General features: G+C 35.6%; 3 protein-coding genes across 3 annotated transcripts in view; 1 reads left to right on the top strand and 2 right to left on the bottom strand.

Annotated features, from left to right (window-relative positions):
- Positions 1-1,932, bottom strand: part of LOC142349480 (uncharacterized) — a 161,565-nt gene extending 159,633 nt beyond the window's left edge. The window contains exons 1-2 of the mRNA XM_075401066.1: positions 1,617-1,932; positions 648-762 (exon numbers count right to left, since the gene is read on the bottom strand). Coding sequence (XP_075257181.1) covers positions 648-762; positions 1,617-1,754 — 253 coding nt within the window. The 5' untranslated portion in view covers positions 1,755-1,932. The remainder of the gene's footprint in view (positions 1-647; positions 763-1,616) is intronic.
- Positions 1-25,893, top strand: part of LOC142349484 (coiled-coil domain-containing protein 89-like) — a 188,827-nt gene that overhangs the window by 79,826 nt on the left and 83,108 nt on the right. The gene's annotated exons all lie outside the window — the stretch shown is intronic.
- Positions 10,537-25,893, bottom strand: part of LOC142349020 (dnaJ homolog shv-like) — a 69,018-nt gene continuing 53,661 nt past the window's right edge. The window contains exons 9-10 of the mRNA XM_075400422.1: positions 17,228-17,387; positions 10,537-11,369 (exon numbers count right to left, since the gene is read on the bottom strand). Coding sequence (XP_075256537.1) covers positions 11,290-11,369; positions 17,228-17,387 — 240 coding nt within the window. The 3' untranslated portion in view covers positions 10,537-11,289. The remainder of the gene's footprint in view (positions 11,370-17,227; positions 17,388-25,893) is intronic.

Genomic DNA, 25,893 nt, shown 5'->3' with positions numbered 1-25,893 from the left:
GCAAGTTTTATTCAATGCAATTAGTGTAAAATTCATCTTTTTATTGAGAAATTTAAATATCCTGTTATCTTTCCTGAATATATAAAACAATGTCAGCCATTGTCGTTTTAAAACAAAATCTTTTCAGCTAAATATTCCTCGTGGAAGGGTTATTTGAAATTAGATCAAATATGAACATTGATTGATAGGGTTAATTGGTAATGAAATGGGTCGTCACTTTGAATGATTGTTAGTGGCAATTGATTGATACACAGTTTCTCTCTTACCAGAAGTTTTGTCTTAACCTGAAGCAAATAATGCATTTATAATCTAAACTAAAATCTGGCCAACGTCAGTTCAGAAGGAAAAACTATTGTTTACTTTTTTTAAAAAAATTCACATCACACAAACTGTAAGTTATTTTTGTTCAAACGGAAGTTGCATCATCAAACGCTTGGCTGGGGTTTTCTTTTAAATATCATGCACCATTAAGAAATGGAAAATATCCAAGATCACGCGAATTTCCAGATTTCAGATCCTTCAGGTGTTTACTTTCTAGCAGCGCAGCAAATAAAACTATTCCAAATGACGGTTCCGCATGCCGCAACTTGAAATCAACCTTTCTTTTCCGTTATGGTGAGAAAATTTAAAAAGAGGAAGAAACTAACTCGGTGAAATGCCGTCAACTCTTGGAAACTGATCGTGACAACTTGCTCCAAAGATTGAAAAGCCAAACTTGCGCTCGAACACGTGCATCGCCACCAGTGAGTCAAATTCTGGTCCCTGCGAAAAGATTATAATCGTGTAATGCAAAATGAGGAGTGATCATCAATCACGCAAACCAGGAAAAACTTCTGCCGACTTATAAAATCCGGGTCGAAAACACTGCCGACTTATAAAATCCGTTATAAAGAGTGCAAGCAGGTTAACATTTTTTTCAATAGCCCTATACTAAGATGGCCGAGGCGGTCCAATGGGCGCCCTTCGTAGTGCGATTTCTGAATCGCAAATGATAGGAGATATTGCAACCAAATGTTTTGCAACCAAAAGTACTCAACTAATGCATAAACTTCGGACTTTTCATTTCTGTCTTCTTGGCTTTTCCGACGCGATATTAAACCCGTAATCTGTCAATGACTTTCTTTCAGTATTGCCCTATCGCGTTAATCAATTTACGCTTCTTTTAAACATTATAGCTTGCCCGGACCAATCACGCTATATTTGAGCATCATGAGCACACAAAATAAAAATCTTTTTTACGCCGCACGAATTATTTAAGGTTTACAAAAGTGCACATCAACTTACTATTTCTCTCAGCCTCTCTGTTTATCTTGTTCCATTCTGACAAGAAGTGAAATTGGCGCCCGGCAAAAATTTCATTTAAAATACCGACAGTGGATTCTTTCCATTTCACATAGATTTCTGAGTACATATAATACCTTCAACTGCGAGTGCTATATCTCAATCATTTGCAATACAAAAGCACATTTCTAGAGCAGGGGATGGGGATGCATTGTAGTGGAGGCTGCAAAAACGGGTTTGACGTGTGCATTTACAGCTCTGACGTGAGCAAAATTTACAGCTCTGACGTGTGCACATCAAGCGCAAATTTAGGAACCCAAACACATCTATCTAACCTGATTAATACTGATTCTTTTGACTTCTATCGCTTCTAACTCGACGTTGTCCTGCAATCCAAATCGATGCAAGTCCAACTCGTTCGGCATCTGCAATTCCACTTCAAGTCCTCCGTTCCCAGAGTTACAACTATCCATTTCAGCTCACAACATGTTCAGCATCATTTTAACATTTAACACTAATATAATGTGGTGGTTTGTTTGATATGTACGGAGTTGATATGGTCCAGTTTGATATTTGGTCAAATGGAAGACTCGAGGAAGAGTAAACAATATTACATATTTGACACTGAAAGATATTGGAAGGTTTGTGCATCCAGTTTTATTAACTTTATCAAGTGTGCCTCTCAGATTGACGGATAACAGATAAATGACAAAAAAGGTTCCACAAGATTATCATACCTCAGCGCGCAAATGGAAAAAGGCAACGCATTCTCGCGCACAAGTTTTATGTAGAGGCGGCATAAAATATCTGGGCAAAAGAAATGATATTTATTTAATAATTTTAAAATAATGCCTCTCAGGAAAGATGAATCAAAATTTCGTTTTGATATTCAGTTAAACAAATGACCTGAAAAACCTTGTCTTTTGCAGTTCAGTCAATTTAAAATTGTCCAATTTAAAAATGTTCAATTTAAAATTGTCCATTTCAATTGTCCAAACAACAATTCTTTTCAGTTCAAGATTTATTCTTTTTAAGTCTTTAGTCCTATTATGGTTGTCTTTCGCTGTTTATCGAAAAATATGTACCGTTTGAATCGACAAAATAATTGCGTAACAAAGGAATGTTTTCTTCGGAGAAACTTCAAGCGGTCCGGTCCTCTCAAAGAGAATTACAGCCAGCTGGGCTTGTTTTTTTTTTATCAAATTAAAAACAATTTTGCCGACACCTGAGCTACATTAAAAGTCTCGAACTAAAACAGTTCAGAATTGGATATGTACTCAAATCTATTCGTCAATGCATATGAAAATTGAACCAATTTCCGCAAAATATTCAATTCGATTAGCAACAAAAATTATGGAATTTTTTGCGATAACTCCGTTAAACCGCATTGCCATATAACTTAATTTTATTAATAGGGAGAGAATGAGGAATTAGATTTCAAATCCTTGACTTCATTCATATCCATAGGAAAATAACAAGCAATCCACGATAGAAGTATTTGTTTTTTTAGCGATTCCACTAAAGTAGATTTTAGGACTGAAAAATCGAAAAATCCTTAGTTAATTCTTTGATCGAAACCATTGATGTCATCTGCCATCAATACATAAAGGGATGTAATGCTTAAAACCCTAAGCTAAATCGTATCAATTATGTTTCACAACATAATTCATGAATACAAATCAGCTTTGCAATATTGATTTTTGTACAGAAAAAAAGTTGATTCATAAGTTTTGAAGTTTGTGAAACATAAAAAATTGGAAACAATTAGCGGTTTTCCAAACTATTTGGATAACTAAGTCGAATTAAAAAAAATAAAATGTTGAAAATAAATTTTCGAACAAGAGGTCACCGCTGTGAGTATCAAAACAAATACCCAATTAGATGCAAATCCACCGAGTAACTGATCAAAAAAATTACAACTTAGCGCACCATAGCTTAGATAAATTATTTAATTAAATAATTACAACTTAGCACTAACAATCTGAGAGACAACAGTGAGATGGACTTGGTTAAATTTCAGATATAACCCAATTAAAAGTGCAGGTACAAACATACTTCCATTAGGTAAAACATTAACCTAATCGCGTCGGACAAATTAATCTCGAACGACAGGCGAGGGCATTTAAATTCAGAGGGGGCTGTAGCCTAGATAATTCTCTATGAGAGCAAAAAATTGCGCTTACAGAGAGGTGCGAACACCCAGACATCCGTCGTAATAGACTAAAGCATCGGCCACTCAGCCATTAGTGCCTAGTTATAGCTTATCTTACCATTCATTTTGTTTTAGCAAAAGACTTAATTTCTTAATAAGAGCGATTTAGGTCACGCTAAGATCAAGAAGTCAAGCATGAAAAAGAGACTAAGACGTCAAATCGACGGATGTTCCAAATCAAAACGGTTCAGCCAAAATTTTGCATAACGAAGAGATACGGTTACAAGGATTGAATCAAATTTAGTTCGAGAGCATTTAAAAATAATCCAACTATACAAAAATTGTGCAAACGCGTTATTTAAATTTTAGAGTCAGATTCTAGGTTTAGGCTTTCAAAAAATGGCATATATAGCTTAAATTTTGTAATTAGTAGCGATCAAAAAGGTAAAAATAACAAATTACCCAACAGAACTAAAAAAAGATGTCGAGACAAAAATACCGCGTAAAAAGACAATAAAGAACAAAATTATAATTTTTACTGGCAAGGCCAATTTTTACAGTATACTTAAGCACCGAATTCTAAACTCGTGATGCTGTATTGTATTCCGATCCCAAAAAATGTCTATAAATTCAGAACCAGTTTTTTTAATGCAAACGCCACTTCAGAATCTTTCGTTACCAATAAAACCCAAAAAAGTTAACACAACAAACATAACAAACAAACCGACTAATGTCGGAAGAATTGCTCTCGAACGACAGGCCGGTGGAAAAACATTTAAACCCGCCGGGATTTGAACCACTGACCTCCCAATCCATAACAAGATGCACTGACCACTCAGCTACCAGCTCCTTGTCTCTACTTTGCTGCAACCGACTTTATATTAGCAACAAGCTTTACTTCGGAGTGAGAGCAATAGAGACCACTCAAAAATGAAGAACAAAAGCACGAAAAAGTCACTTGAGAAGTCAAAGAATTTTCCAGAAAAGCGCAAAATGGTCAAGCAAAAAATTTGCATAAAAAATGACCAACGCGTTTACAATAATTGCTATGAACTTCGTTCAAGCGCAATTAAAATTTGAAACTACAGCACCAAAATCTCGAGCTTGAAACGAGGTCTGGTCAATTAAAACGGCAATTTGTTTTTAACAGATCACAGAAGTATGCTGTTTGTTAACCTTCTAATGAGAAAAGTGGCTGAGACAGACCGCTGAGGCCTAATGCTGTTCCACCGCGATTAAAGAAACCACAATTATTATCAGCCTTTACTCAATTATGAGAACATTTTGGACCAAAGAAGAGTTGGTTCATGTAATACCATGGATTAGAGTAGATCAGTGCAAGTTCATTTGATCGTGAAAAAAACCTTTAAACTGTTCTCAGCGTACAGCTTCTTCGATGCAAAAAGGGGGTTTGATAGCCTCCAATGAACTCAGTCCTCTAAAGGAAGGAAAAATTATTTGAAAGCAAAATTCTGTCACAATACTAAAGCTTAGAACCAAATCGCTTCAGAAAAATACGCTTAGCACACTATTCAACTGAAAAACTATGGAATGATGAGACTTCTTTGAGTTTTCTTGTTTATCTTATATCGTTACTTGCACAGACTAAAATACCCTTTTTGCGGAAATATACATTTTTACCAAACACAGTTTCCAGCAAATCTCATCCAATCAACCCCAGGAGGGCGACCCAAAAATCACAAGGAGGAAAACGTATATACATCTCAACTTAGAAGTCAAAAATTGTGTCTGCACATACTATTTGTTAAGAAACAACTAACAAAGAATCGGAAATCGGAAAATTTTTGAAAAACTAACTTTTTAATTACTAAGGTAATTAGTAATTAATTTATTATGAACAGTCAAACCCCGAACCACTCAAGCGTTTGAAAGTTTCAAAAAGTCAAAAAGCAGGCAAAGAAAGCAGTCTAAGAAAGTGCACGCAACGTCCAGATGGCTGTCATTTTAGTCAAATCACTATTCTCATTCCATTTTTAAACTGAAGACTAACTATCTTGTTTAGCGGCTGTCAAAATAGGAAAATATGGATAGATAAAACGTAGAGGCCTGCCAATGATAATAGACACTTTGAGCTTAAACGTTATCCTCTATCAGGTGCTTCAGGAATGGTCCCAGACACAACTAACAAGTGGATAACCAAAGAGTTCAAACATGATTACAGCCACACAACAGCTGAAGAAAAGGAACATATACATGAAAATTATTTCTGTGATGGGAAATAGTCCATCAAACGCAATAATAAGACGAGTTGCACAGAAAAACAACATAACTGAAAAATATGATCTGTAGATCATTAATTGGCGTGATAGCCGAGAGGTAAGGTGTGTGATTCACACGCCAATGATTGAGAGTTCAATCCCCTGCCTCCGTGAAGCTGTCTGTGTAACGACGAGCTCTTACTTAACCATAGCTTCAGGTTGACCATAGCCTGACCAATGTTGGCTGCAATTATGGTACCACGTGAAAGTTTCAGACGCAAAAAAGTAGCTAAAGTCACCAAAAAAGAACATTTATGCTCACCAAATGAACAGTCTGAGATGTGGAATAATTGAAAAAGGACAGCTGAGAATAGGCTACTGTTAATACACTGCAGCCTAATGCTTCTCCGCTGCGATTACGCAGAAACACATTTATTTTATTTTATTAATTTCGGCAACCAATTTTGATTTATTTGCGCACATAGAAAAGTTTACTGCAAGATGACCTGAAGTCCATAAAGAAATAATTACTCTACAAAGGGTAAGCTTTTTAATATTGACGGGAGAAACTAACAAGGAGGCTTGTTAATGTGCGTTCGCACATGATGTTCCGACCCGCGCTCATCTACTTGTTTGAATTAAAATCAATCAACATTTTTTAAACCGAATAATTTCAAGTCTCAAAAATCAATAGCTTTCAAAGAATTAATTCTCAATAAATTTACTCTCGAGTCATAATGAAACCAATAGGACCTGTCTTTGGGTAGACTAAGCCATAGGAACCGACTGTAGATGCAGAAAAATTACAAACATTGCGAAAACACAAATTAGTGAAGCCAATAAAATCATTAGATATCTGAATATAATTTATTTTTATTTCAATTTTCATTCATTCTAATTCAGCTGAAAAATATATACTGAATGATAAAATAAGTTCAATTGGGCCACATTTGAAAATCATTGGGATCTGTTAATACGCGAGTGTGCTAAAGGAAGAGAAAAAGAAACACAAATACACATAACATAACTTTTTATGAAAACACATCGTCCAACAAACAAAATATTAGTTACGTCATAATATCAGTAAGCATGTTAATCTTTAAAATACATGGGACCTCTCAATGATCAGAACACGTTACAAGTTAATGAAAACAAAAAAAACTAAAAAAATTGAAAAATCCTTAAACTCTCAAAAACGTATATTATAAACTTGAAGACTAATCGCTATAAACAGTCTTCTTCGGGTAACATTATTCAATCAATCATCACTTACAAGCTTATGAGAACGGTCAGCATTTTCAAAAACAGGCTAACACAGCAAATTCAAAAAAAACAAATGAGCGAAAAAAGTATCGAAGTCAATAAAAAAGGAACTTTTGAGTTAAAACTTTTCCCGTTTCAATTAATTTCTAACAGCAATGGTATTCTTCTTTTCAACATTTTGACTTCGATAAATCAACAACATGAACAAACACATTAAAACAACGAATTTTTGAGAAAAACCGTAGTAACAACGCCATTAAGTTCAATAGCCTTCAACGGAGGCAATAAATACGCTAAGTTATGCCTCGGTGAGACAAGGAAAAGATGGCATGTTTGGCATTCATAACTCATCAATAAGACATTACAAAAAGTCATTGACTATGAAAACAACAAAAAACATAGGCAAAATCCAAAAAACTGGTAGAAAAGTGGGCGAGGAGTGTCGAAGCCCTTGAAACCATAAGCTTTTCTCTGAAAACTTTTTGTATGATCCAATGAACGTCGTCATCTCTAAGCTCATGAGACTATCAATATTAGGATAATGTGTTAAGATCCCAAAAGGAACCAGAATTAAGAAAAAGATTCAAAATTTTTTTAAAAAAGTTATGAAAACTCGTGCATCGAAGTCATAACAACAAGAGCTAGAACATAAAACCACTAACTAGATCAATTTTAGTTGAATTAGACAAGAAGGGTCCGGTCATTACTGAGACTGACTTACACTTCACGAACTAAGGGTTAAGATCCTTTAATGTTAAAAAATTTCTCGGAAAATCACTTTTAAAGTCTTAACAGGCAGTAAATCAAATAGCTTTCAACGAAGCCAATGAATACGATCAGTTGCCCCTCGATTGGACAACAAAGGATAGTTTTCATGCATAGGTAATCGATAAGAACTCACAATAAGTCTTATGACTATGGAAACAACAACAATTATTAGCTTTTCTCTGAAAAATTTTTGTATGATCTATTGAACGTCCTCATCTCTAAGCTCATGAGACTATCAATATTAGGATAATGTGTTAAGATCCCAAAAGGAACCAGAATTAAGAAAAAGATTCAAACATTTTTTAAAAAGTTATGAAAACTCGTGCATCGAAGTCATAACACCAAGAGCTAGAACATAAAACCACTAACTAGATCAATTTTAGTTGAATTAGACAAGAAAGGTCTGGTCATTACTGAGACTGACTTACACATCACGAACTAAGGGTTAAGATCGTTTAATGTTGAAAATTTCTCGGAAAATCACTTTTAAAGTCTTAACAGCCATTTAATCCAATTGCTTTCAACGGAAGCCAATAAACACGCTCAGTTGTCCCTCGATTGGACTTAAAAGGATATTTTTTATGCATAGGTAATCGATAAGAACTCACAAAAAATCTTATGACTATGGAAACCACAAAAATTACAGGCGAAAAGAAAAAATTCAGTGGAAACGAGAGCGAAGAAAGTGTCGAAGCCATTTAAACCATAAGCTTTTCTCTGAAAATTTTGTCCCAGGTCTATTGAAAAATTCTCTAAGCCAATGGGAGATATTAATAACAGGAGAATGTGATAAGATTTCAAGAGGAACCAATAAAACGAAAAAATCCAAAATTTTTAAATTTCGAAATTTTGTATCATTGAAGTCATACAACAAATAAAAAGAAGATAAAACCGCTAACCAGATTAATTTTGGTTGCAGTAGAAAGTAAGGGGGTCGTGTCATCACAGAATTTGACTTTTGACTTACAATTCACGAATATAGTTTATGATTGGTTAATGTTAAAAAAGTTTCGAAAAACCATTTTTAAAGTCTTAACAGCCATTAGCTGTCCACTCAAAGCTCTAGATAGGTTCTCTTAATGCTCATCATGGAACCTATTGCACTTTTAGGCAACGAGTTTATGCCATAGGACTCCAAAAATTTAGTAAAACCTCAAAAAAAAATCATAATTTCATTTAAAATTCAGAGTCGTAGCCAAAAAAAATACGAGCGATTCTTTGAAAACGAATTTTTTGTTCATTGGGCTTCATTAGACTGTGAATCAGGTTTATCATTAACCGAGCCTTGGGATGAAAAGTGACTAGTCTCTGTGACATAAAACAAAAAAAATATGAATTTTTTTTAAAAAAAAGCTCTCAAATAGAAATCGATTTTTTTTTTATAGTAAACTTCCCTATGAGACCAGAATTAGTCTTTTTGATCGCCTTTCGTCTATTAGGATCTCAATATTGATTCTTCTTGTGGCGTGAAATGTAATTTAAGTGTGAATGTAATTTAAGAGTAAACAAAATATCACAAAAAAGGAAATTAAAAAAAAATCTTTTTAGTTTCGAATTCTACGCTGGACGAGCTTTTTAATGATACCACTCACAATTCTAAACGATGAATATATCGATCGGCCAAAATTGACTCAGCAAAAAACCCATTTGAGTATATAGTTCCTCCTCCCACAAGGGGTCGGAACAATGATCACGTCCACAAAAGTTGTGGCTACTTTAACGAGCCTTAACACACAGTTAACATAAACCGAGTACCCTAGGAAGAACAAGTCCTGAACTACAGGCAAAAGGGCGTCTTTGACAGTAGCTAGCATTGGCTTTGAGAGTCAAGCGGTACTGGCTAAGAGGAGTGTCGATGAGGTGGGCAGATAAGTGCGTCCAAAATTCATATTGCCCCGCGAATAAATGAGCTCTGCTTAGCAGCTTCTGCGATTCGTATTTTTAGACCCTATAAATGTTCAAAAAACTGATTATTAAATAAATGCCCTCAATTATAACCAGTTTACTACTATCCGGACAAAAAAATGTTCAAGCGCGCGAAGAAATATGCAAGAACTCATCTAACGGTCAAGGAAAAACTTGCATACAAAGAAAAAAAAATACTTAGAATTTCGTTCAAGAGGAATTAATTAACATCGCTTGCAGATTGTCAGAAAACAGCTACGATCGCCTAGTAGATCTTGTAGGTCTCAAAAATTTAATGAAAACAGACCAAAAAATTTCTCCCTCAACAATTGATATTTTGATAAATGTTCTGTATAACTTATTTCTACTTCCATTAGCTGCTCATTAGAATCAGTTGAATTACCTTATCGCCTTGAATTACAACAGGGAAAATCAATTTGAGAATGAGTCATTTCTAAGTGTGAGGTAAGTCACGTTTGACCAAAAACTTAATCACGCGAATGAACAAAAAACTCTCTCCACTAAAAGTGAATAATGACGTCACGCACGCAATTCAGTCGAAATTGCATCAATGAATGAAGAAAAAGCAGTATCGGAGTGAGCGTGACGTCATGCGGTCACTCAGCCAACAGGAGGTCTGAACATCCTCTGGTTAGGAATGTTGAAAACGAGTTCGATTTTTGGGGGCAAATGGTCACCATTTTTTTTGCAACAAATTTTAACAAATTGCGTGACGCGATCGATAACAATTACGTCTAATTCATTAGCCATTTTGCTATTTAGAGCATCGCGTTCATCGGAGCAAGCTTATACAAACCCTCAGAACATGCAATTTCGTTATATACTATCAAGTGCTTTAGGAATGCTCGAAACTCAAACATATTCAACACGTGCATAACCCAAAAGTTCAAACATGATAACGGCTACGCAACAGCTGAAGAAATGAAAAAGTGAACATATACATTAAATTCATATTTGATATGAGAAATAATCCATCAAACGCAATAATAAGACGATTTGTACAGGAAAAAAAAACAACACAACTGAAAAACATGAATTATATTTAGGTATCATTATTTCGACAACCAATTTTAATTTATTTGAGCACTTGAAAATTTGGAAAATGAAGGCAAATACTGACCAAACCATAAAACACACATTTAATATATCAAGTAGTTACAATACACGTTTTGTGATTTTTTTGAAAACTTTGTAGTCAAGATCATACATATCAAACTCAAAAGCATAGAGATTCCACTGCAATTTCAGATCTATTCTGTGCCCCCAATGGCCATTTAAAATTCAATTACAAATTATGTATTTTTATATAGAACATTATAAGGCCGCTATGAAAAGAATAGCAGCTTCGGTGGGAGCGAGGGGGGGGGGGGTTGTAGTGGAGTATGCCGCTTGGGGGACTATAGAGAAGATTGGGAAAACAGAATAGACCGACGATTTCAATCAATGTCAAGGATAAACCGATGAAATCAAACAACCGCTACGAAACTTTTTACACACACGAATATCTTTACATAATTTTTGTATAATTTCAACTCAGTTGGCCCATACAATTATTATTTAACCACCTTTTAAACTTGGAATTGTTAATGTTAATATATTGCAATTGAAGCTAAGGTTGAGGAATAACATTACTTGCAACATCTGCACATTGGGTTTGGTGGTAGAGAGGTGTATATATGATTAGCCCGTTGGTCGCCCGCCTCTTAGTCCATTGTATATAATTGGTTTGTCGTCTACGCCTCCTAACAGTTCTTTAATAGCTGAAACAAAAGTATTTATACTCTTACATCTATCATATGCATGAAAACGAGGATATCACACTTTCTCGATATCACACTTTTTCGATCAGTCACTCTCCATGTAAAATGTTCAATGTTTCTGCGTTCAAAAATGCTCGTCAAAAAGCAGTATCTTTTCATTATTGTTCCTAACTGCACCTCAAGCAATACTTTATATTAGCGTCTTAGAGAACAAAGAATCCTGAAAACTCGCTAAAAACAAAAGACAGCCCAACTTCAAAAACAATTCTTGAGTGATTTGCTAAAACGCACAAAAAACGAAGGTTTTGCGAGAAAGCGGCCCTACCACCCCCCCCCCCCCCTCACAAAACTTCAATCTGATTCCATTGTATTTAACTGGTTGTATAATAGGTTTCAGACGTTATATTATGTCAAATACGGGAGTATTTCAAAATCCAATTAATATTCCGATTATTGACAAGCTTATCCATAGGGATTATGTCGCTATAGTTGCAGAAAACATATTGTGTCCTTCGAGAGTGCGTCAGCCAGCTGCAAAAAATTGGGAAACAGTAGAGAGTATCTCGACAGTCGTCAATGAAATAAGCAATCAAAACAGCCCGCTCGGACGACGAATGGTCTCCTGTATTAAAGACTTTATCTGAAAACGAATATGATAAAAGTGCTTCCAACAATTGTTGCTTTTTTAGTTAGGATTCGTTTGTTAAATCTAATGCGCCAGTGAATAACAAAGTTGAAGTTACGCGCATTGGCAAACCTCGTTCTTCCAGCGATCAAAGGCATTTTCCAATTGCTGTTACTTTGCTCAATGAGTTCAACCGGATGGTCATTCTGAGTTGTATTCATACTCCAAGAGGAACTGGTCAGTTTTTTTAAAGTCAAACTTTATGGAAAGAGCGCCTTGGAGTGCAAACTTTGGCTTTGAGATTCAATCTTGTTGAAAATAAATTTAAACATAACCGACTAACGTCGGGCGAATTGCTCTCAAACGTCGGGAGAGATTGAACGTGAGCGAGAAGGAGAAGGAAAGAAACGCCAGCTAACACAGAGAGAGCGAGAGCTAGGGATTTTTTCCATGATGAGATTCAACTCTACAACTTCAAGTTTTCCAAACTTGTTAGTAACTAAATCATATAGAAAAAAACTTAAAGTGCAAAATTCCAAAGAAAAGTTTCCACATTTCGTAGTAAAGAAACTGTTCAAAAACAATTTTTGTCTCTGGATTTTTGTCATGTAATCCATCTGCAAGACTTGGAAAGCTTCGTTGGCCAGTATTGATTGTTAAACTGAGAAAAGGCCAAAAATTCCAAAGTTTTTAAATCAATTGCAAATTTTAACAAAATCTTGCTAAAACTCGTGATAATAATATCTTCAGAACGCCATTCCATTGTCTCAAGAGACCATCTAGTATGGCTATTTCAAGCCTTGAACAGTTTCATTGGCTTATAAAGATCCATACACTTGGAACATGATAATAAATTTTCAAAAAATTTTCAAATTAAAATTTATCATAAAATTTCTAAAACTCGAGTCATTAAAATAATGATAACCATTCCATTAACTCTAGAAACTAAGCAGCAGCTTATTATCAAACCTCGAAAGGGGCTTCTTGGCTCTTGAGGCTGGAAAAACCTCAAAAAAACGACAATTTCAAAAAACATGAAGATTGCCGAAAATTTTTTAAATACTTAAACTCGTTAAATGTTAAAATCTTTAAAGACGCTCTAAAAAACTATACAATAACTTGTTATCAATTTCTAGAGGAGGTTCCTTGACTCTTGAGGCTAGATCAACCTATAAAATGACAAAAATTGTCAAAAAACTTGAAAAAATTGCAAGTTTTATAAAAACAAATCGATAAAATTGTGATATTAAGAAGTTGAAAACCATTCCATTACCGCTAAAAACTATGCAGCCACATAATATCAAAACCTTTAGCAGGTTTTCTGAACCCTGAGGCTGAAAAATCTTGAATAAAGACAATAAATGTTTTAAAAAAATTTAAAAAATGCTATTTTTTTTTTCAAAAAAAAAATGCGAAAATTCGTGATGTTAAAATCTTGAAAAAAATTCCATTACGTCTAGAAACTATTCAGTAACCTATCATCAAACCCCAGAGGAGGATCCTTGTCTCTTGAGGCTGGATAAACCTAAAAACCAACGAAAATTTTCAAAAATCTTGAAAAAAATTGCAAAAATTCGTGAAGTTGAAATGTTGAAACCATTCTACTACCACTAGAAACTGTGCAGTAACCTATTATCAAACCATAGAGTGGGTTCCTTGGGTTAATCTAGGGTTGATATAACTCAAAAATTTGACAAAAGTTTTACAAAAATGACACAAATTTTCAAAAAAGCTTGAAAAAAAATTGTGACAATTTGTATAAATTTGCGTGTTTTTAGCGACCGGTTGTTCGTCAGTAACTAGCCATGGGGGGGGGGGGAGTGGTGCTGATGAGGGTGGCAACAGTCGAAGGGGGGCAACAGCGCGGTGGTGGGGGGGGGGTGGGGGCAATAGTGGGGGGGGGGGTCAACAGTTGGGGGGGGGGGGGGGGGGTCTTCAAGCTCTAAGAACCGCTCTTCACACCATAATTATAAGTCTCCAAAACAGTTTGAGCTGAAAGAGAGCTGAAAGGCTCTAAGAGCACTTAATGCCCGCTGGGCGCTACCTGTTTATCCCGTTTTTGAGGCGCTACCTGTTTATCCCGTTTTTAGCAGTTACTTCTTCTATACAACGGTATGAAATTTTTGATGCCTATGTAATTGATGAAGCATGAAACTATCGGACAGCTAACTTAAGCTTTTTGTAGATTGTTTTCAATGTGCTAGGAATATATCATCGGATATCCAAATTATTCTTTTTGTAGGTTGATTTTGATATGCCAGTATAATCTTGGACAACATTTACGGGCTTCCACAATCGCGAGAAGGATTTATTAGACGTTAGTGCTGATCTCAGTTTAAAGCCCCGCGTTCTCTCCTTACCGGTGATTAGTACTTCTTAAACTACAGCAGACCGACAACTGGATATATTTATGAAATAGACTGGCTTGCTATGATATATAGATGGCAACAGATACCAAACTTCAATGATAAAGTTTCTAAAGGAAAAAGGAAAATTAGCAACACTGCCAAAATTAAATTATTTTCCTCATTACAGTAGAGAAGCCATATAAGCACTGGCATTCATTACATGGGTGTCCTTCGCTTGCCACGAAGTTGTTAAGAACATCATACAGTAACCTTAAATTCGAGTGATAAAGGTCCCTTTGAGAAATAACAAAACATAATCGATTAACGACGGGCGAATTGCTCTCAAACGACCGGCGAGCGGTTGAGAGCAATTCGCCCGACGTTGGTTCGCCAGTAGATAGCCACGGTTTACTGAGGCTAGATTTCGCAGTGAAATTGTTCAAAACTAATTATTGCCTCTAGAGTTATGTCATGTAACCCATGTGCAAGACTTGAAAAGCTTCGTTGGCCAGTAATGATCGTAAAACTCAAGAAAAGGACAAAAATATTCAAAAATTTTGAAAATAATTGCAAACTTTAACAAAATCTTGTCAAAATTCAAGATATTAAAATCTTCAAAACCATTTCATTGTCTCAAGAGACTATCCAGTATCCCTATTTCGAGCTTTAAATAGTTTCACTGGCTCATAAAACTGTAGTCATTAAAAAATTGACAACTATTCCATTATCTCTAGAAACTAGACGAAACTAGGCGACAGCTTATCAACAAACCTTGGAGCAGGTCCCTAGGACCCTGGAGCCGGAAAAAAAAAGATTAAAAAAATTCAAAAAGATTTCGAAAAACTTTAAAAGATCCAAGTATTTTAGCAGTTTCTGCAAAATTGCTGATATTAAAACCTTAAAAAAACATTCCACTACATCTAGAAGCTATGCAGTAGCCTAAAATCAAACCCTAGAGGAGGTTATGTGGCTCTTGAGGCTGCAGAAACCTAAAAAACGACAAAAAATTCAAATGCCGGACCCTGGAGCCGGAAAAAAAAAGATTAAAAAAATTCTAAAAAGATTTCGAAAAACTTTAAAAGATCCAAGTATTTTTGCAGTTTCTGCAAAATTGCTGATATTAAAACCTTAAAAAAACATTCCACTACATCTAGAAGCTATGCAGTAGCCTCAAATCAAACCCTAGAGGAGGTTATGTGGCTCTTGAGGCTGCAGAAACCTAAAAAACGACAAAAAATTCAAATGCCGGACCCTGGAGCCGGAAAAAAAATTAAAAAATTTCTAAAAAGATTTCGAAAAACTTTAAAAGATCCAAGTATTTTGGCAGTTTCTGCAAAATTGCTGATATTAAAACCTTAAAAAAACATTCCACTACATCTAAAAGCTATGCAGTAGCCTAAAATCAAACCCTAGAGGAGGTTATGTGGCTCTTGAGGCTGCAGAAACCTAAAAAACGACAAAAAATTCAAAACTTGAACAAAATTGCAGGTTGCATAAAAAACTGCTACAATTTGTAATAATAAAAGCTGAAAACTAATTCTTGGCCAAAAAAAATTTTCCAGTAACTTATTATCAAACCCTAACGGGGATTTTCTGTTACACTGAAAAACAAGAATTATCACAAAAATGTCAAAAAATTGAAAAAGAATAGCAAGTTTTGTTAAAAAAAAAGGCTAAAATTTGTGGTGTTGAAATCTTGAAAAACATTCCATTACATTTAGAAACTACACAGAAACCTGAAGTCAAACCCTAGAGGAGGTTATGTGGCTCTTGAGTCTGTAGAAACCTCAAAACCGACATAAATTTTCACAAAACTTGAACAAATGCAAGTTTTATCGAAAAAAATTGCTAAAATTTGTCATATTAAAAAATTGAAAGCTATTCCATGGCAAATAAAATATTTTCAGTAAACTATTATCAAACCCTTAAAGACGTTTTCTGGCCCCTGCGTCTGCAAAGACGTGAAAAATGACATCAAAAAAATTTGCACGTTTTGTAAGAACCGCCCTTCACACCATAAGTATAAGTCTCAAAAGCAGTTTGAGCCGAAACAGAGCTGAAAAGCTCTAAGAGCATTTTATGCCTACTGGGCGCTACCTGTTTATCCCGTTTTTGAGGACGAAAAGTCAAAAGCGTCAGAAAAAAAATTGGTCAAACGAAAAATCGCATCAAAAAAGACCGACAGGACTAATATAATTGCTAAAAACTTCGTTTGAGAGCAATTAAACAAAAATGGATTGAAATGCAGTGCTGCTGAGCTTAAAAACGACGTCAGTTAAATAAAAGCAGCTGAGGAGCGGCTTGGAACGAATGATGAAAACCGCTCTTTGCTGCGTTAAAAATGCAAAACCAAAAAGCGTCAGACGCTGAAACAAAGATTACTCCAAAAATTGTGATATCGGCTACTATTAGTAATTCGATTTCAACTGCAGAATTGTTTACATACATGTCTTTTAGGGCATCAAAAACAGTTACACCATTTTCACTGGTGCAGAAGTTGATATCTACCATTTAGTAATTTCTTAGAAATTTGGATAATAAATCCTAAAATTGTCCTGACCCTGCACAAAAAACTCGGTGCACGCTCTAAATCCTTCGTTGTGCTAATATTAATCTTCCAACATATACAGGTTGCCATCAGGGATTTTATCTATCTTGTATGGCGAACGAGAAATCAAGCGACAAAATTGGCTATTTATATCATCTAGAATTCTTAAGCAACTGAAACATTTCAAAATTTACACATGACAAAAATTCGAGCAGAGATTCGTGGCGCACAAAAATCCATCTCAATATTGATTACGCCGAACATGAGTCCAATCAGAACATTATTAACTTTGTAAAAACTCTCAATGCAACCAATTAACTTATTAAAGCGTACACACCTGCTTTGGTTTCCTGTGAAAGTTCTCCCTTGGGGAAGGCAACGTCAAAGGTGACGTAGAGATCGCCTTTCCTTGTGTTGTCATCTACATTTGGCATTCCCTCGTCCTTCTTCTTAATTTTGGCACCCGGGAACGTCACTTTGTCACGAACAACTGGCACCTAACAAAACAAGAAATTTAGTCTTTCAAAACACTACCTTGCAAAGCGAGGATTAATTTTACAGGTCTGCACCGGTTGAGCTCTGCACTCATTTCCAAAAACTTTCCTTTGTGTTTCTATTTAGTCTTGCAAAAAATAATAGCATATCTTACAGATTGCTATAAAAGAGCTTTGATAACTTCGTACATCTGCAGTTTTGAAAGATTTGAAAAAAAAAGAAACAGACAAAAAAACTTCTCTGCTTTTTATTAATTGCTCAGATACCAGACTTTGATTAAGAATCTGTACAACTTATTGTTGCTTCTGTTAGCTGCTCTCAGCCTTCAAACCTAGCCGGCAGATTGCCGAAAAATAGCCGCCGTTGACGCGCTTGATGCACATCGGCATTGAAACAGAAAAGAGATAAATTGACAATTTTTTTCTATTTTTTTAGAGTCAAAAAGTGTTCCAATTCGGCGTACAAATTCAGTGGGACTCTAAAACTCTACTTAATTCAGCTCTAAACTGAAAGCTAATAAGCTTAATACCAATTTCGGCTAGCAAACACTCTAATGAACTTTGATAACCTAATTCTCAATGACTTAATGACCGGGCTTCATCGGTTTATCCCGTCTCTTTTGATTTTGCTCTTTTGACCGTGACTGTGTTCACTATCCTGCGTAATTCATTCTGTAAGTCAGAAGTCAAACGTGAAAGTCGTGACTTATGTAAAACGAAAAACGCGATCAAATGTAAAGCGAATTTTAAAAAAAGGAGAGCGCCTAAATAATAGCCGTTTGAGAGGCTGAGGGCGGCTATTAGTAAGGTTGATATATACTCTGTTGACCTCATCTCCTTGAATTAAAGTATGAAGGTCATTTTGAAAGTGAGTAACTCACATGTGACCAAAAATTTAATCGCTCCAATGTAAAAGAAGTCGCTCCAATAAGAGTGAAAATGACATAACTCACGCAATTCAAATCAAAATTGAAAGAAAGAATGATGAACGTAAACCAACTAATGTCAGAAGAATTTCTCTCTAACGACCAGCGAGGAAACTTAATTCAGGGGCTGTAGCCTGGATAAATTTTTCTTTACGGGTGCAAAAAATAATTGGCCACTACGGGATTCAATCCATGGACCTCCCGAGCCCTCACCGGAAGCACTGCCCACTCGGCTATGAGGTCCTTCATTTCTCTATGCTTAAATCAATTTTAGCAAATATTTTTAGGATCAGCGATTTGAATACTACGGTATTGGTTGAGAAATGTGAAAGAGCAAAAAACAAAAGTACAAAAGTCAGAAAACATAGCAAATAGAGTCGGCATTCGAACCATTGACCTAACGAACCCTAACCACAAGCACTTCCCACTCGGCTATCAGACCGTACTTGATGCTATGCTGCAACCGATTTTACATTAGCAACAAGCTTTACATCGGATTGAGAGCTAAAGAGATCACTCAAAAACGAAAGCGTGAAAAAGTCACTTGAGATGTCATAGAATGTTCTAGAAGTAAGGCGCAAAAACGGACAAGCGAAAAACTCGCGTAAATAGACCAGCCCGATTTCAAAAAATGCTACGAACTTCGTTCAAGTGCAATTAAAAAGCAAACTTCAAGTGATCGTGACGTAATAAGCACGCAATTAAAATTTTTGCAACGAAAAAAAAAACATAGGAAAAGTCCTGAAATACAACCCAAACAAACGAATCAAAAACAAAATACTCCCCGGCGTGACCTGATCAGCAGACCAACCAAAAAACATAACCGACTAACGTCGAGCGAAATGCTCTCAAACGACCGGCGAGCGGTTGGCTTCGTCAGTATCTAGACACGGTTCAGTGAGGCTAGCTTTAGCTTGATTCGACTCAGGAAATTTAAGTTTTCTAGCCTTGTTAGTAAATAAATCAAATAAAAAATTGATATTTTTGAAGATGATCAAAACTATTTTTTGTCTCTGGAGTTATGTCAAGTAACCCATTTGCAAGACTTGAAAAGCTTCGTTGGCCAGTAATGATCGTTAAACTCAGAAAAGGACAAAAACATTTAAAAAAACTTAGAAACAATCGCAAATTTAAGCAAAATCCTGCTAAAATTCAAGATCTCTGAATATTCAAAAACATTTCATTATCTCAAGACACTATCCAGTATTCCCATTTCAAGCTTTAAGTAGTTTCACTGGCTCATAAAGGTCCATAAACTGGGAACATGATAATATTTTCTAAAATTTGAAAAAAAAATTAAATTTTACCAAAAAATTGCTAAAGCTGGAGTCATTAAAATATTAAAATCCATTTTATTAACTCCAGAAACTATGCGGCAGCTAATAATCAAACCTTTGAGGTCCCTAGGACCCTGGTGCCGGAAAAAATTCAAAAAGATTCAAAAACTTGAAAAAATGCAAATATTTTTTAAAATTAGCTGATATAAAAATCTTGAAAACATTTCATCACATCTAAAAGCAACGCAGAACTCTATAATCAAACCCTAGAGGAGGTTATGTTGCTCTTGAGCCTGGAGAAACCTAAAAAAAGACAAAAAAATTCAAGACTTGAAAAAAAAAAATTGCAAGTTGCATAAAAAACTGCTAGAAATTGTGATAAAAGTTGAAAACTAATCCATGGCCAAAAAAATCCAGAAACTTATTATCAAAATCTAACGGAGCTTTTCTGACTTTGAAGGCTCAAAAAACCTCTGAAGGCTCAATGACTATAAATGTCAAATGATTAAAAAAAGGCAAAAATTGTTTAAAAAAAAGCTAAACTTCGCGCTGTTAAAATCTTTTAGGACATTATATTTCCTTTAGAAAGTTACCCATTTTCAAACCCTAGAGGAGGTTCCTTGGCACTGGAGGCTGAAAAAATCTAAAAAAAACAAAAATTTTCAAAAAACTTGAAAAAAGCAAGTTTTATAAAAAAAAACAATTGCTAAAATTTGTGACATTAAATAGTTGAAAAACTATTATGTGACCAAAAGTTTTCCAGTAACTTATTATCAAACACTAAGGAACTTTTCTGGCCCTTGCGTCTGGAAAAACCTGAATAATGACAAAAAATGTTTAAAAAAATGAAAAAAATTGTAAGTTTTGTGAAAAAGCAAGCTAAAATTCGTGGTGTTGAAATCTTGAAAAACATTCCGTTACATTTAGAAACTATACAGTAACCTATTGTCAGTCATAGAGGAGGGTCATCGGCTCTTGAGGCCTGAGAAATCTAAAAACTGACAAAAATTTTCAAAAACTTGAAAATGTAAAATTTATGAAAAAAATTTGTCGTATTAAAAAATTGAAAGCTATTCCATGGCAAATAAAATTTCTTTCAGTAACTTATTATCAAACTCTTAAGGACATTTTCTGGCTCCTGTGTCTGGAAAGGCGAGAATAATTAGAAATAAATGTCAAAAAATTCAGAAAATTTGCACTTTTTGTCAAAAAATGCTAAAATTCGTGCTGTTAAAATGTTGAAACCATTCCCCTACCACTAGAAAATATGCAGTAAGCTATTAAAAAAAAACTAGAGAAAGTTCCTTGATACTTAGGGCTGAAAAACTCAAATGACAAAAATTTTCAAAAAGATGGAAAAAATTGCAAAAATACAAAATTGAGGCAAAAAGCAAGCGGTTTTTCGTCAGTAGCTAGCCACGGGGGGTAGGGTGCACCGAGGTCTGATGGATGCGGGGTGGGGGAAACACTGGGGTGGGGGGCGGCAACAGCGCAGTGGGGGTTGGGGCAACAGTGGGGGGGTCACCAGTGAGCGTGTCTTCAAACTCTAAAAACCGCCATTCACACCATAAGTATAAGTCTCCAAAACAGTTTGAGCTGAAACAGAGCCGAAAGACTCTAAGAGCACTTAATGCCCGCTGGACGCTACCTGTTTATCCCGTTTTCGAGGATGAAAAACCAAAAGCGTCAGACAAAAAATTGGTCAAGCGAAAAATCGCATAAGACCGACAGGACTAATATAATTGCTACAAACTTCGTTTGTGAGCAATAAATTACCAGCCAAAAGAATAACAAGGTTTCACAAATTGAGAGGAAAATAATAACAGAGCTCAGAAACAAAAAATGATTAAAGATCTTTCAAAAAGCTACTTAAAATTTTGATAACTTCCTCATGCTCTCCATGACCAATTTGTCTAGCCAACTCAGCCCAATAACTATCGTGCGGACTAGCAGCAATCCGGTCGGACAAATAAAAAAAACAAAGGCCAAAAAGACTAAAGATTTTTTTAAAAATAGTAACAAGTTGCCAAAGTTCATGAAACCAATTTAGTTAAACATAACAAAAATGCGCTACTAGATTGGCGCATTAAGCAACGCATAAGATGAGACAGAGCTTCAATACCCCAAACAGTATTAACAAAACGTCAAAAAAGAAGAATTTTCAAAACGCAACAGGCAGGTCGTCAGAAAAAAGCCGCAATAGCTTCGTAGATATACAGTCCTTAAAAAATACAGAAAGAAATCAAGACCAAAAAAATACTCTTTTATATTAAAGGATATGTTATATTTCGATTAAGAATCTGTATAGGGTTATTGCTGCCTCTATTAGCTGCTCTCAAATAACCAAAAATTAGAGTGACACACATTCACTTGACCTTATGTCTTTGAATTAAAGTAAAGAAAAGGCAATTTCAAAGTGAGGAAGTCATTTTTGAGAGTGAGATAAGTCACGTGCCACCCAAAACTTTATAACGCAAATGAGGAAAAAACTCTCTACACTAAGCACGCACTTCAATTGAAATTGCACGAGTGAATGAACAGACAGCAGATGTTAAGTGGTTTCGACGTCATATGGTCGGAATAAAAAACTTGACGACGAAGCAAAAAGCATAGCAGGACAAGTCCTGACTTACAATTCAAAGCATTTTTACTTAATAAACAAAAACTAGACCTAGAACGGACCAAAAAACTAGACCAAAAATCAGATCAAAAACGTAAAAAAAACTGAAAATCAATGTCAAAATGACGCATGTGAACAGAAGACCATTTGCGAGAAAAAATTGGTTCAAACAAAAAACTAGGCCTAGAATGGTCTATAAACGGACTGGTAATACCATTTAGAAAAAAATCCGATCCAAAAAATCAAAAACATTAATATTTGAAGTGAAACTGCCGCATGTGAACAAAAACCACTAGCGAGAAAGCGAATTTTTGTTCAAACACTGTTTTCTCAATCTACTTTACAACTGGAATGAAGAAATTTCACGCCGCAAAACCACTGGTTTTTTCGCTCCGTTCAAACGAAAAACAAAAAAAAACTAGGCCTAGAATGAAATATGAATGGATTGGAAAAACCATTAAGAAAAAATCCAACCCAAAAATCAAACATAGCTGGCAGATTGCCAGAAAATAGCCGCATTAGATTCGTAGATCGGCAGTCTAAAAAAACAGTAAAGACAGACCAAAAAAATTCGCTGTAGCCTGGATAAATTTTTCTTTACGGGTGCAAAAAATAATTGGCCACTACGGGATTCAATCCATGGACCTCCCGAGCCCTCACCGGAAGCACTGCCCACTCGGCTATGAGGTCCTTCATTTCTCTATGCTTAAATCAATTTTAGCAAATATTTTTAGGATCAGCGATTTGAATACTACGGTATTGGTTGAGAAATGTGAAAGAGCAAAAAACAAAAGTACAAAAGTCAGAAAACATAGCAAATAGAGTCGGCATTCGAACCATTGACCTAACGAACCCTAACCACAAGCACTTCCCACTCGGCTATCAGACCGTACTTGATGCTATGCTGCAACCGATTTTACATTAGCAACAAGCTTTACATCGGATTGGGGTGGGGGGCGGCAACAGCGCAGTGGGGGTTGGGGCAACAGTGGGGGGGTCACCAGTGAGCGTGTCTTCAAACTCTAAAAACCGCCATTCACACCATAAGTATAAGTCTCCAAAACAGTTTGAGCTGAAACAGAGCCGAAAGACTCTAAGAGCACTTAATGCCCGCTGGACGCTACCTGTTTATCCCGTTTTCGAGGATGAAAAACCAAAAGCGTCAGACAAAAAATTGGTCAAGCGAAAAATCGCATAAGACCGACAGGACTAATATAATTGCTACAAACTTCGTTTGTGAGCAATAAATTACCAGCCAAAAGAATAACAAGGTTTCACAAATTGAGAGGAAAATAATAACAGAGCTCAGAAACAAAAAATGATTAAAGATCTTTCAAAAAGCTACTTAAAATTTTGATAACTTCCTCATGCTCTCCATGACCAATTTGTCTAGCCAACTCAGCCCAATAACTATCGTGCGGACTAGCAGCAATCCGGTCGGACAAATAAAAAAAACAAAGGCCAAAAAGACTAAAGATTTTTTTAAAAATAGTAACAAGTTGCCAAAGTTCATGAAACCAATTTAGTTAAACATAACAAAAATGCGCTACTAGATTGGCGCATTAAGCAACGCATAAGATGAGACAGAGCTTCAATACCCCAAACAGTATTAACAAAACGTCAAAAAAGAAGAATTTTCAAAACGCAACAGGCAGGTCGTCAGAAAAAAGCCGCAATAGCTTCGTAGATATACAGTCCTTAAAAAATACAGAAAGAAATCAAGACCAAAAAAATACTCTTTTATATTAAAGGATATGTTATATTTCGATTAAGAATCTGTATAGGGTTATTGCTGCCTCTATTAGCTGCTCTCAAATAACCTAAAATTAGAGTGACACACATTCACTTGACCTTATGTCTTTGAATTAAAGTAAAGAAAAGGCAATTTCAAAGTGAGGAAGTCATTTTTGAGAGTGAGATAAGTCACGTGCCACCCAAAACTTTATAACGCAAATGAGGAAAAAACTCTCTACACTAAGCACGCACTTCAATTGAAATTGCACGAGTGAATGAACAGACAGCAGATGTTAAGTGGTTTCGACGTCATATGGTCGGAATAAAAAACTTGACGACGAAGCAAAGAGCATAGCAGGACAAGTCCTGACTTACAATTCAAAGCATTTTTTACTGAATAAACAAAAACTAGACCTAGAACGGACCAAAAAACTAGACCAAAAATCAGATCAAAAACGTAAAAAAAACTGAAAATCAATGTCAAAATGACGCATGTGAACAGAAGACCATTTGCGAGAAAAAATTGGTTCAAACAAAAAACTAGGCCTAGAATGGTCTATAAACGGACTGGTAATACCATTTAGAAAAAAATCCGATCCAAAAAATCAAAAACATTAATATTTGAAGTGAAACTGCCGCATGTGAACAAAAACCACTAGCGAGAAAGCGAATTTTTGTTCAAACACTGTTTTCTCAATCTACTTTACAACTGGAATGAAGAAATTTCACGCCGCAAAACCACTGGTTTTTTCGCTCCGTTCAAACGAAAAACAAAAAAAACTAGGCCTAGAATGAAATATGAATGGATTGGAAAAACCATTAAGAAAAAATCCAACCCAAAAATCAAACATAGCTGGCAGATTGCCAGAAAATAGCCGCATTAGATTCGTAGATCGGCAGTCTAAAAAAACAGTAAAGACAGACCAAAAAAATTCGCTGTAGCCTGGATAAATTTTTCTTTACGGGTGCAAAAAATAATTGGCCACTACGGGATTCAATCCATGGACCTCCCGAGCCCTCACCGGAAGCACTGCCCACTCGGCTATGAGGTCCTTCATTTCTCTATGCTTAAATCAATTTTAGCAAATATTTTTAGGATCAGCGATTTGAATACTACGGTATTGGTTGAGAAATGTGAAAGAGCAAAAAACAAAAGTACAAAAGTCAGAAAACATAGCAAATAGAGTCGGCATTCGAACCATTGACCTAACGAACCCTAACCACAAGCACTTCCCACTCGGCTATCAGACCGTACTTGATGCTATGCTGCAACCGATTTTACATTAGCAACAAGCTTTACATCGGATTGAGAGCTAAAGAGATCACTCAAAAACGAAAGCGTGAAAAAGTCACTTGAGATGTCATAGAATGTTCTAGAAGTAAGGCGCAAAAACGGACAAGCGAAAAACTTGCGTAAATAGACCAGCCCGATTTCAAAAAATGCTACGAACTTCGTTCAAGTGCAATTAAAAAGCAAACTTCAAGTGATCGTGACGTAATAAGCACGCAATTAAAATTTTTGCAACGAAAAAAAAACATAGGAAAAGTCCTGAAATACAACCCAAACAAACGAATCAAAAACAAAATACTCCCCGGCGTGACCTGATCAGCAGACCAACCAAAAAACATAACCGACTAACGTCGAGCGAAATGCTCTCAAACAACCGGCGAGCGGTTGGCTTCGTCAGTAGCTAGACACGGTTCAGTGAGGCTAGCTTTAGCTTGATTCGACTCGATTAGGAAATTTAAGTTTTCTAGCCTTCTTAGTAAATAAATCAAATAAAAAATTGATATTTTTGAAGATGATCAAAAATATTTTTTGTCTCTGGAGTTATGTCAAGTAACCCATTTGCAAGACTTGAAAAGCTTCGTTGGCCAGTAATGATCGTTAAACTCAGAAAAGGACAAAAACATTTAAAAAAACTTAGAAACAATCGCAAATTTAAGCAAAA

The sequence above is a fragment of the Convolutriloba macropyga genome, chromosome 11 (assembly GCF_964194025.1).
Source record: "Convolutriloba macropyga chromosome 11, txConMacr16.3, whole genome shotgun sequence".
Classification (NCBI taxonomy): domain Eukaryota; kingdom Metazoa; phylum Xenacoelomorpha; order Acoela; family Convolutidae; genus Convolutriloba; species Convolutriloba macropyga.
This window is presented reverse-complemented; position numbering and strand designations above follow the sequence as displayed.